At 58.2% G+C, this 10,453-nt stretch overlaps 1 protein-coding gene across 1 annotated transcript; it reads right to left on the bottom strand.

Moving 5' to 3' along the window:
- Positions 1–284: 284 nt before the first annotated feature.
- Positions 285–10,038, bottom strand: CDHR2 (cadherin related family member 2). The gene is made up of 32 exons (XM_083871579.1): positions 9,973–10,038; positions 9,483–9,541; positions 9,054–9,119; positions 8,824–8,963; positions 8,566–8,619; positions 8,274–8,363; positions 7,596–7,685; positions 7,242–7,364; positions 7,021–7,164; positions 6,800–6,878; positions 6,497–6,603; positions 6,190–6,417; positions 5,947–6,102; positions 5,555–5,722; positions 5,241–5,302; positions 4,917–5,157; positions 4,580–4,816; positions 4,236–4,305; positions 3,534–4,148; positions 3,192–3,263; positions 2,873–2,922; positions 2,614–2,765; positions 2,335–2,437; positions 2,167–2,255; positions 1,892–1,966; positions 1,701–1,778; positions 1,561–1,621; positions 1,329–1,453; positions 1,050–1,163; positions 862–939; positions 705–765; positions 285–492 (listed from the first exon to the last, which is right to left on the bottom strand). Exons 1-32 carry the CDS (start codon positions 10,011–10,013, stop codon positions 373–375), a joined length of 3,948 nt encoding a protein of 1,315 aa, XP_083727705.1. The 5' UTR covers positions 10,014–10,038; the 3' UTR covers positions 285–372.
- Positions 10,039–10,453: the final 415 nt, after the last annotated feature.

The raw sequence follows: 10,453 nt of genomic DNA, 5'->3' as shown, positions 1-10,453 counted from the left end.
TCCCTCTTCATTTTCTTTTGTGGGTGGGGCGGGGGGAGGAAGGGGCGGGAGGATCAGTCTGTCAATGTGGATGTTGGGTAATAAAACCTTGCACAAACCTCTGCGCGGGGCTGCCTGCACCTCCCTCCCCTGGGGCAGAGAGGGTCCTGGGGACAAGAAGCCAGGCTGAGCCCCACAGTGGCACCTCCCCTCTGACACAAGCTGGCCCAAATCCACTTCATGCTGGGAGAGATGACTCCAAGCTGACTGAGCCCCCCAGGCAGATGGGCTGATGGCCACAGGACACCGTGACCCCCGCGGAACAGTTTTATTGCCAGATACAACATATCAACAGCAGCTGCCGGAGTCCTGCTCCAGCCCCCATGAGCCCGCTCACAAGTCCGTGGTGGTGAAGGTGGTGTTGAGGTACGCTACTTTGGTGGGCTCCTTCAGGTCCAGGGCAGCCACCAGCACCTCCTTGTCGGTGGAGTCTGTTGGCTGCATTTTGACCTGCTGCAGGAGGAGAGTGTGGTCAGAAGGGATGGGGACAAAAATGTAGGGCAGGGTCACCCGTCCTTCCCAGGAGCTGAGGGCTGTTGAGGGGTGCAGAGTAAAGGACACAAGGGGTCCACGAGGCCCTGGGGACCACAGCAGAGAGAAGAGGATACAGGGTGCTCTGTCAGGACTCCCAGCTGCTGAGCAATGGCAGCTCTTTGCACACTTACCTCGACCTCAAAGTTGTCATCTGCTGGTGCATTTACTGTATTTTCATCCAGAGAATTCACGCTGTGGAGAATGCAGGGTGGGAGGTTAAAAAGGCACTAGAGAAGTGAGCTATAAGGTGACAGCCTATGGCCTTTGGGATCTGCCCAAAGAGCTCACCTGGTCACAGAGATGGAGTCCTCATGGAAGCCCAGGTCATGGGAGGGATCGAGTGGGAGGTTCAGCATGGGGTTGGCCCTGGTCAGGGATGGATGGCAGGTAAGTGCTGCCCCTTGGGGAGCTGCAGCCCCTGGATGTGGAGACAAGCCTGGTCTCTCCCCACCTGCTGCAGGGAGCCCCCCACTCACCCCTCAGCATTGTACTGGTTGGTCCCGGGGATGCCAGCTCCCTGCTGTGCTGTGACAGGGTTGAATGTTGTGGCCACCTTCAGAGCCTTCATGGCATTCAGCTTCCTTTTGTAGCTGCAAAGTCCAGGAATGGGGTGAGTGAGAGGTGCAGGGAGGAGTTGGGCTGTGGGATGGGGTGAGCAGAAGTGGGTTGGTGGAAGTGGGAAGGGGTGGGTCTGGGGTGCTGGTGAAGATGGGGACAGTGGGGGTCGGTAGGAGGGGGTGCAGGCAGTGAGGTACCTCCTGGTGGTGAGTACCAAAACCAGGGTCATGATGAGTATGAAGATGAGCAGGAATGCTGCCAATCCTGCAATGATGCCAATCAGCTCTACCTCCTTGGTGGGTGTTGTCGCCTCCCCGGGGCCCTAGAGCAGAGCAGAGGTGAGGACACAGTTCCAGCCAGTGCAACCCCCCCAGCCAGCCCCAAAGGGGTTGTTGCCTCTCCCTGTGCCCCTTGTCTGGCCCCACTCACAATGACAACCAGGCCCAGTTTCACCAGCTCAGCCAAGCCCAGCGGATCGGACTGTATGAGTCTGCCAAGGAAAGAGGAAGTATGAGCAGCTGGGCTGGTTCCAGCACGTGGCAGTGCCCGTGCACAGCCCCAGCACTCACGAGCTCAGGTCATTGACATCCAGGGCAGTGCCATTGCTGTACACGAAGTAGACCTCCATCACTGACTTGGCATCCGCGCTGCAGAATCAGAGAGATGGGGGATTTTGGTGCTGGGGTGCAGGGCATGGTGCCCTGCCCCAGAGTGACACCCCTGATGCCACCACCATGTCCCCTTCCCCACCACCACTCACTGGGTGTCACGGGCGTCCTCTGTGCTTCGGATGGCTGCTACATAGACTGCTGCCTTGGTCACGGTGGTCAGGGCCCTAGGAACAAGAGAGAGGGGGGAAGCTGGGCTGGACAATCCTGCTGTTCTGCTCACGGGCACAGGAAGCAGATGGACCCCCTGAAGCCCCCTTGTCTGGTGGGGACCTGCTTGCCCCACCCCATTCACAGTCCATGAAGCTGAGAGACACAGCTGGTGGCTCCAGCTGTGCACCCCCAGCCCTGGCCCAGCACCCCTTACAATTTAATACTTTCGGAGTTACTCTGGACTTCTTCCACTGTTGTCACGAACTGGAGCCGAATGCGGTAGCTCTGATCCACCGTGAAGATCTGTGTGTGGGGAGCAGGGGTGAGCAGAGCTGGGCTGGGCCCCTGGCATTCTGGGATGGGGGTTGGGGGTGACACTCACGCTCAGCACGGTCTGTGCTCTGTGCACTGGTTCCTCACCATCCTGAGCCTCCACCGTCACCTTGTACTGCCCCTTCAGTGATTCATCAAGGTTGCTGTCCACCCTGTGAGGACAGGGACATCAGCAATTCCACTGCACTGCCATCCCTCGAGGTCCATCTTACCTCCATGCCCAAGCAGGATTCCAGAAAGGCTTTATCCCTTTTCCAGCCTGTGCTGGCCCTGTGCAGGCAGGAGCTGAGCTGCATCCCCCCACCCCGGCCCAGACCCATGGTGTCACCTGATACTCCCGATGTAGGCGTCCTTGTCGGGCGTTGTCAACACCCTGAAGAGGTTCCTGAAGGGCCGACTGGCCCCACTGTCCTCCACAAACACCACACTGATGATGGAGAAGTTGAGGGTTCCCCCCGGCCCTGAGTCAGCATCTGTGGCCTGCCGGGACAGAACATGGCAGGTGCACAGGTGAGAATGGCCTCTGCCTGCCCATGGTGGGGACAAGTGCTCCACAGACTGACAGATACAGGCAGGCAGCTCCTCACCTTCACAGTAGCCACTTCCAGGTCCACAGGAGAGATTTCGGGGACAACCACTGCCAGGAACAGATGGATGGTGCAGTTATGCTGATGAACAGCCAGACTTGCTGCAGACTCCACACCCACACAGCCCCAGGGTTCCAAGCACCCACTGCTGCCCTTGGCCCCACAGCCTTCATGGAAAGCACTGAGTAACCCCAGCCTGGCCCCCACACTTCTCAGCCCTGCCCTGGGCTCAGGGAAGATCCTCACTGCTGGTGACTGTGGCAGAGCATGGGTGGGTACAGTGAGGAGCCCACGTGATGTGCCAACCCCAGCTGCTCACCAAAAGCCTTTGAGATGGCCTCGAAGACTGGCGCGTTGTCATTCACATCAGTAATGATGATTCTCAGGGTTTCTGCAAATGTCCCAAAAACAGAGCTCTGATCACCAACAGAGAAACCCTGTGACACCATCCTCTCCTTCCTGTGGGAGCTCTGTCCTCCTAGAGTCCTAAAAGGCTCAGGTCAAAAGAGCTAGGGACACCCTCCCTCTGAGCCAAACCACCCAGCTCCTGCCCTGTTGCCCACAGCTTCTTGTGGCAGGTGGGAGAGGCAGGTTCCAGCTGGGACCAGTCCCGCCTGCTGTGCCCAGTGGTGGTGGAAGGAGTGGGCAGTGGGGGCCGTACCGTTCTGGCTGTAGCGGTTGCCCTTCTCAGTGTACAGGTCCTCCACCCGCAGTGTGAGCAGGACTCTGTCACACACCTCGTAGTCAATTTCCAAGCTGTTCACCAGCACTGAGCCGTTGGGTGCCAGCACGAACCAGTCCCAGCACACGTCCTCAGCACTGCTGTCCCCCTTGAAGCAGGACACTGCCAGCTCCTCGAAAACCAGTGAGTGGTTGGTGTCAGGGTCGAAGGCGTTCAGTGTGTGGATCACACCCTGCTGTGTCCCGTTCTCAGCCACCGACACGTCCTGCAGGGAGGCTGGCAGGATGGTGGGGGACTCATCATTGACATCTAGGATGTGGACTATCACTGAGACACTGGCCGTGTCCCCTGCATTGTCTGCAGCTGTGTTCTCTGCCAGTACTGTCAGGGTGAAGAACTTCTGCTGCAGCGTGTCATAGTCCAGGGATATGTCAGGGTCTACCGTCAGGTTCCCACTGTAATTCCCTGGCCCCAGGCGGGATGAGCGGATTAAGAAGTTGCTGGAGCCACTGCTTCTTTGAAGTCGGAATGAAATGCGGGAATTGATCTCTGTCCGGTCAGCATCTGTGGCCGTCACCTCACCCACTAAGGAACCTGCAGGTGGAGACAGACACTGAGTGGGCAGTGGGCACTGACTCAGGGCCACTGCTGATCCCACAAGCCTGGCCATGCAACTTCTACCTGGAGAGTCTTCAAAGACTGAGAACTCATAGGACTCGTTGAGGAACACAGGAATGTTGTCATTCAGGTCCTGCAGGAGACAAAGCCCATGGTTGTAGCCCTTCGAGGAAACAGGATTCCCCCACAGCCAGCTGGGGACAGAAGTGTTGGCACCTGCCTGCCCACAGGCAGGAGCTACACAAGCCCTCTCCTGCCTCCCTGCAACAACTATTCACTCTGCCCCCACAGAAAGCCTGGAGACACCTCTGCCACAGCCAGGGATTCCACATCCCCACCCCGCCCATCCATTCCAGTTCCAAGCCCCAGCCTGCCCCAGCATGTCCCTGCTTGTGCCCAGGGCTCACCCCCACAGTGATGGTGACGTCCACCGTGGTGTTCAGTGGTGGCTCGCCGTGGTCATACACCATCACTGTCACCACCATCTGTCCATGCTCATCCTCCAAGGCCTCACGGTCCAGTGGCTCCTTGCTGTGCATCTCACCTGTGTCCTTATCGATGGTAAAGTTGTTGCTGAACAGTCCTGGCAAGATCTCGAAGCCCAGTTGGCTGTTGGGGCTGCCAGGCTCGTCATTGTCGATGGCCTGAAAAGGTCAGCATTTGGAACAAGGCTGTCAGGTACCTTGGAGAGAGTCCATTCCCTCTGACAGTCCTGTCAACTCCTCCACCTCTGTTGGTACATACCTGGATATGTGTACTGACATTCTGCCCTTCTTCCACTGAGATGAAGTAGGAGCCAATGATGATGGGTGCCATGTCATTGACATCCAGCACGGTGATCTCCAGCACCGTAGTGCCCACCATGCCGCCCCCATCCTTGCCCTGGAGGTTGGCGTAGTAGATGGAGCGAGTCTCCCAGTCCAGCAAGCTCCCGTTGTACACCAGCAGTGCCCCGGTTGTGGCATTCACCATGAAGGTATCAAGGCTGTGGCATACAGAGGGCCTTCAGGCCTGGAGCCCACTCTCCAGGATGATGCCCTGGTTGTGGCTGGCTCTGCCCTTACGTACATGTTCGCCGGGAGCAGCTGGTAGGTGATCTGGCCCAGGACACCGCTGTCTGGATCATAGGCCTAAAAGATAGAAGGAACCATCTGGTCAATCTGTTTCAGCCCTCAGAGCAGTGATGAGTCTGGGGCAGTGGCTGTTGTCAGTGAGCACCCCAAAAATGTGGCTCTGATAGGCAAGGGGTCCCTGGCCCTGAATCCTTCCTGTGTGTATGAAGAGATCAATGCCCTCAGCACAAGCTGTACTAGAAGTGCTAGGTGTGCCCAGTGCCCTGCTTGGAGATATTAAGTGTGCCCACTCCCTGCTCAGTGCCTGACCGTGATGTTTGGGGATATGACGGTGCCATCAGGACTGTTCTCCTCCACACTCAGGTAGTAGGTGCTCTGGGGGAACTCAGGGATGTGGTCATTGGTGTCGATGAGGTCAATGGTCACAGTGGCCGTGGAGCAGCAGTCTGTAGGGTTCCCCGTGTCATTAGCAATGATCTGCAGGATTGAAAAGGGACAGTGTCTCACATGAGCCCCCAAACATTAGAGAGACCTTCACACTCCAGTCCAGATCCCCTGCACCAAGCAAACTGCCAGGGCAGAGCCCTGTTCTGTTTTAGGTCCTGAACTCTGCAAGAGAAGGGCTGTGTCCCCACTGTGCCCCAATGCATGCAGGGAGCAGGAACGGCCTCCACAGAGCAGGCCAGCCCTACAAGTCCCACCTGCACCACCATGACATGGCTTATCTCGTAGTCCACTAAGGCTGAGTTTTGCACCAGGATCTGGACTTCCCCTGTGCCCACAATCGTTGTGGGGGACACAGTGAAGGCGTTGGCATTCGGACCCTGCAGGCTCAGCTCAAAACTGCTGTTGATGCCCTGCCAGGAAGGGACAAGAGCAAGGGTGAGTGGTGCAGCCAGGACAGACATCAGCACCACAACCCAGCACTATGGACAGGCTCCTACCTTATCTGGGTCATGGGCAACGATGTTGAGGTTAGACACTGGCAATCTGGAGGAGGAGTGCTCTATGATGTTGCCTGTGAAGCTGTTCTGAGCGCTGGCGAAGTTGCAGCTGGATATGGAGCAGTTGTAGAACTGGGGCTTGTTGTCATTGACATCAGTCACCAAGATTGTCACCAGGGTGCTGGTCTGGGCCACCTTGCCATAGATATCCAGTTCCTTCTCACGTGCCTGGGCAGGAGGAGAGAGAAGGTTGGAGGGGCCCAGGGAGAGGAAGAGGATGGGGTTCCCCTTGCTGCCTCCTACTCACTGTGACTTCCAGCAGCACTTCCTCACTTGGCAGCTGCTCACGGTCCAGGGGCTTACTCACAGTGATGGTGCCCGTTTTGTCGTTGATAACAAAAGGAACACTGGTATCTAGGACAAGGGGACAGTAGGAACCAGTGGCAGCCACTGGGAAAGGCAGGCCTGGCCCTCTCTCTGCCAGCAGGTCAAGCTGGCAGGGCCTGGGTGTCCAGAACCAGTTTCCAGGATACCCCTTGCTGCCTGACCACCCCTCCTGCTCATCCCACCATGTCATCCCCTGCCTGACCCATTCTGCCCCTTCACTTACTGGTGGTGATGATGTAGAAGATTTCATCATTTACCCCTGTGTCTTGGTCTATGGCCTTGACAGTCAGCACAACAGTGCCCTGTGGGGACATGGCCATCAGGGCAGGACCTATGACATCTCCAGCTGCCCACAGGCCTGGTAGCCCAGACACTTCAGGACATAAGAGCCCCCAGGGAGGACCAGGGGGAGGGACATGACACTGGGGCAGACAGGCTCCTCACCAGGTCGCAGTTCTCAGGCACAGATCCTGAGTAGGGCTCATTGAGGAACCGTGGGTTCAGGTTGGGCATGTCCTTAATGGTCAGGGACAGGTAAGTAAAGCTCTTCTGGACAGTCCAGTTGTTGTGCAGTAATCCCCCGCCATCCTGAGGGGCAGAGCACCTGTCAGTCCCACAGCTCCCTTACCTGGCAGTCCTGCACCCCCAGCCTGGATGGTCCTCACCTGGGCGAGGATCTTGATCTGGTAGAAAGTGTTCTTGGCATAGTCCAGGGAACCATTGAGCACCACACTCCCATTGTTTAGGATGTAGAAGAGCTGGAGATTCTCTGTGTTGTCTGGGATCACCTGAGCAGGGGACATCAACCTGTGTCAGCCCATGGAGACCCCCAACCACCTGGCTCACCCCTGGCCTGAAACTGTTCAGCACCTTGCACCCATTGCCCAGTGGGTCCTTACCCAAAACCTCCCTGCACCCCCAGAGATATGGGTCTGCCCTGGCCCTGTCCTCGAGCACCTCGTCACACAGGGGTGGGGTTTGTTTATGGTATAACCTACTCCACAGTGCCCTGTGCTCACCTCCTCGATGCTGTAGCTGACTTTGGAGGCGTTCCCAGTGTCGCTGTCGTTGGCAAACACGGTGTAGATGATGCTGTGCAGACTCTCATTCTGTGCACACAGGGGGGTGGTGGTGGCAGAGCAGGGGGGTGATGCTGGGCCTGGACCCTGCCAGCCCTGCCCTGGGATGTTCTGGCCCTTCAGGGCTGCAGGTACAGCCCAGTGCCATGGGACACACAGGGACGAGCTGCTGCCCCTGCTCAGGCCAGGCAGAGGCTGGACCTGCTCTGTACCCTCCCTAGGGCCCCTTGGGGGCAGAGGCTACACCCCAGCCCTGCAGTTGCTGGATAGGGGTCAGACTCAGCCCCACACCCCATCCACACCTTGATCCAGTGTCACGCTGTCCTGGGCTGACAGGCACACCCTGAACAGAGACTCATTGCAAGGGCAGAGTCCCAATCACATTCCAGTATCTCAGGGTGATACATCGGGAATTACCTTGGCACAGAGTGCTCCCAGCTGTTGGCTGTACCATTGATGACCCCACCCCCAGGCACACTGTCATCACACTCTCAGACAGAGTGGGGTCAGACAGTTCCCAGCTTGTTGTTGTCCCACTGCTGGCACACCCATGGCATGGGAGCCACCCAGCACCCCTGCCCTGCTGCCCGTGGGGACAGGGAAATCTCAGAAAGGTACCTCGGGAATGATGGCATTATACGGCAGGCGCTGGAAGACCGGGGCGTTGTCATTACGGTCCTCCACGATGACGGTTATTTTTTTGGAGACCTACCAGGTGTCAGAGAGAGCACAGGATGACTGTCTAGGAGATGGTGGCCAGCAAAGCTGGGTGCAGTTCTGGTACCCCCTGGCCAGCCAGCCAACATCACCCACTTGCTTCCAACTGCCTTCCCACTGAGCCCTGTCCATGGACCTGTCCATGGGGACTCCCTTCCCCCTGCAGCCACCCAGCCCTTGCCCCAGCACTCACCTCATTATTTACGCCATCAGACACTCCAACAGTGATGGTGAGCCTGGCCTGGAGCTGAGGAGACACAAGGCAGGACTTGGTCAGGGCCAAGGTGGAGCTCAGTTCTTGGATGGCTGAGCTCCAACCTCTGTGAGGACAACTCTCCCTCCAGAAGCTGGGTTTTGGGGCCAGGGAGTGACCCACGGGCTTTGTTCTCCATCCCCACAGCCCCAGACTCCCACTCAGGCAGGGACATCTGGCCCCATCCTCTGCTCGCACCTCACGGTCCAGGGAGTTCCTCAGTGTCACTCTGCCTGTTGTGGAGTTCACAGAGAAGTAGAAGGCGTCTGTCCCTCGGATTTGATAGGTGAGAGGGTCATTGTCTAGGTCGTAAGCTGTCAGCTGGAAAGCAAACTGGCCTGGGGGCACAGAGAGTGTCAGTCCCTGCCCAAGAACCCCACAGTCACTCCTCTGACACCCCAGGCCCTTCTCAAGACAGCCCTACTCACCCAGCTCCAGGTCCTCAGGCACATAGAAGATGGTCACGTTGATAATGGGGACTGTGTTGCCTGAAACTACAGGGAAGAGGAGCTGAGCCCCATCACTGTGCCAGGCTCTGCTGGCAGACCCACATCTGGCAGCACCTCCTCAGCTCCAGCCTCAGCTCCCAGACATGATTTGGGTCTCCATGGGAGGCAGGGGAACCCCCAGCCCCCTCGTCCTTGTGCTCATCCCACACCTCCAGACCACACTTCTCTTCCAGCTGCAGCCCCCATGCTTTCTCTGCTGTCCAGCCCTGTCCTGCCCTGGCTCTCCAGTGGGGTAGGCAGCTGGTTTGGGGTCGCAGCTTCCCCCAGGGAATTGAGAAAGAGTATTGGGGGTTGAAAGCAGCTCCAACACCTCCCCCCTCCCATTCAGATGCCAAGAAGAGTCCTTACCTGTTGCCAGGAGGAAGGGAAGCAGCACCAAGGAGTGCCACGCCATCCTGCCAGGATGCCTGTGGGCACACACCAGAGAACAAGCACCTGAGGGACTGAGGCTTGCCCCCCAAATCCCTCCTGGGGAGCAGCCACCAGGGCAGGAGAGGTGCTGGTGGGGACAGTCCCCTCTGCTGAACTGGGCTGGTGAGCAAACACCAGGCTCCACACTCCGGTCCTGGACATGGGCTCCCTGAGGACATGGCTTGGGAGGACAGGGTTGACCTCCAGCTGGAGGAGACCCCAGGAGCCTGTCCTGGGCATGGCTGGAGGCTCCCTTGCTTGTGCCCAACAGGGCGTCCCCAAGTCCAAGAGCAACCCATGGCACAACGACAGTGTCTCCCTCCTTGTGCCAGGGCGTGTGGGCAGCTCCACAGCTGACAGACACCCCCACCTCCCCCCCATGGAACAGGGTGCCCTTGGGGCTGGGGTAGGAGCTGACATCCCTTACCTGTGGCTGTGTCCCTGGGGATGCTGCCTCTGAACTCGCATCTTGGCACTGCCAGACCTTTGCCTCCTGCAGTAAACATGTTCATCAATCATTAACTGCAATTAAAGGGTGAGAAATCCTCCTGTCTCCCGTATTCCTTGTGCTCATCCCTCAGCTCCCACCCAGCTCAGCTCCAGGTTCACTCCCCAAAACCAGGTCCCCAGGTTTCCATACTGGGTGCTGTCCCTCAGGATTCAGCCACCCCAGCCTGCATCCGTAGGACCGCAGCTCTCAGGAGGGATGTTGAGCCTGCAGGGATGCAGAGGGATCCCAAAACACCCCAGGAGATCAAAGAGGAGTGAGGGAAATGCCCTGCATCCCCTGAGCTGGGGACACTGGGGTCCTACCAGGACAGGGGGTGGGCACCAATCTCGTGGTGTGGCCACTGGGGCGGGTGCCTGGGGCTCTCTGCACCCCCTGCCACCCCCTGCCCTCCCCAGGG

The sequence above is a fragment of the Zosterops lateralis genome (genome assembly GCF_965231275.1).
Source record: "Zosterops lateralis genome assembly, chromosome: 14".
NCBI lineage: Eukaryota > Metazoa > Chordata > Aves > Passeriformes > Zosteropidae > Zosterops > Zosterops lateralis.
The sequence above is the reverse complement of the archived record's forward strand: the minus strand, read 5'-3'. Positions and strand labels throughout refer to the sequence as shown.

What these genes read in the sequence shown, in the direction of transcription:
- CDHR2 (XM_083871579.1), bottom strand. Translation starts at nt 10,013, where the DNA reads ATGCGAGTTCAGAGGCAGCATCCCCAGGGACACAGCCACAG. An exon ending in TCATATCCCCAAACATCACG is followed by an intron (nt 5,303 to 5,554) that starts GTCAGGCACTGA and finishes TCTATCTTTTAG; the next exon opens with GCCTATGATCCAGACAGCGG. An exon ending in GAGGACGCCCGTGACACCCA is followed by an intron (nt 1,779 to 1,891) that starts GTGAGTGGTGGT and finishes CTGATTCTGCAG; the next exon opens with CGCGGATGCCAAGTCAGTGA.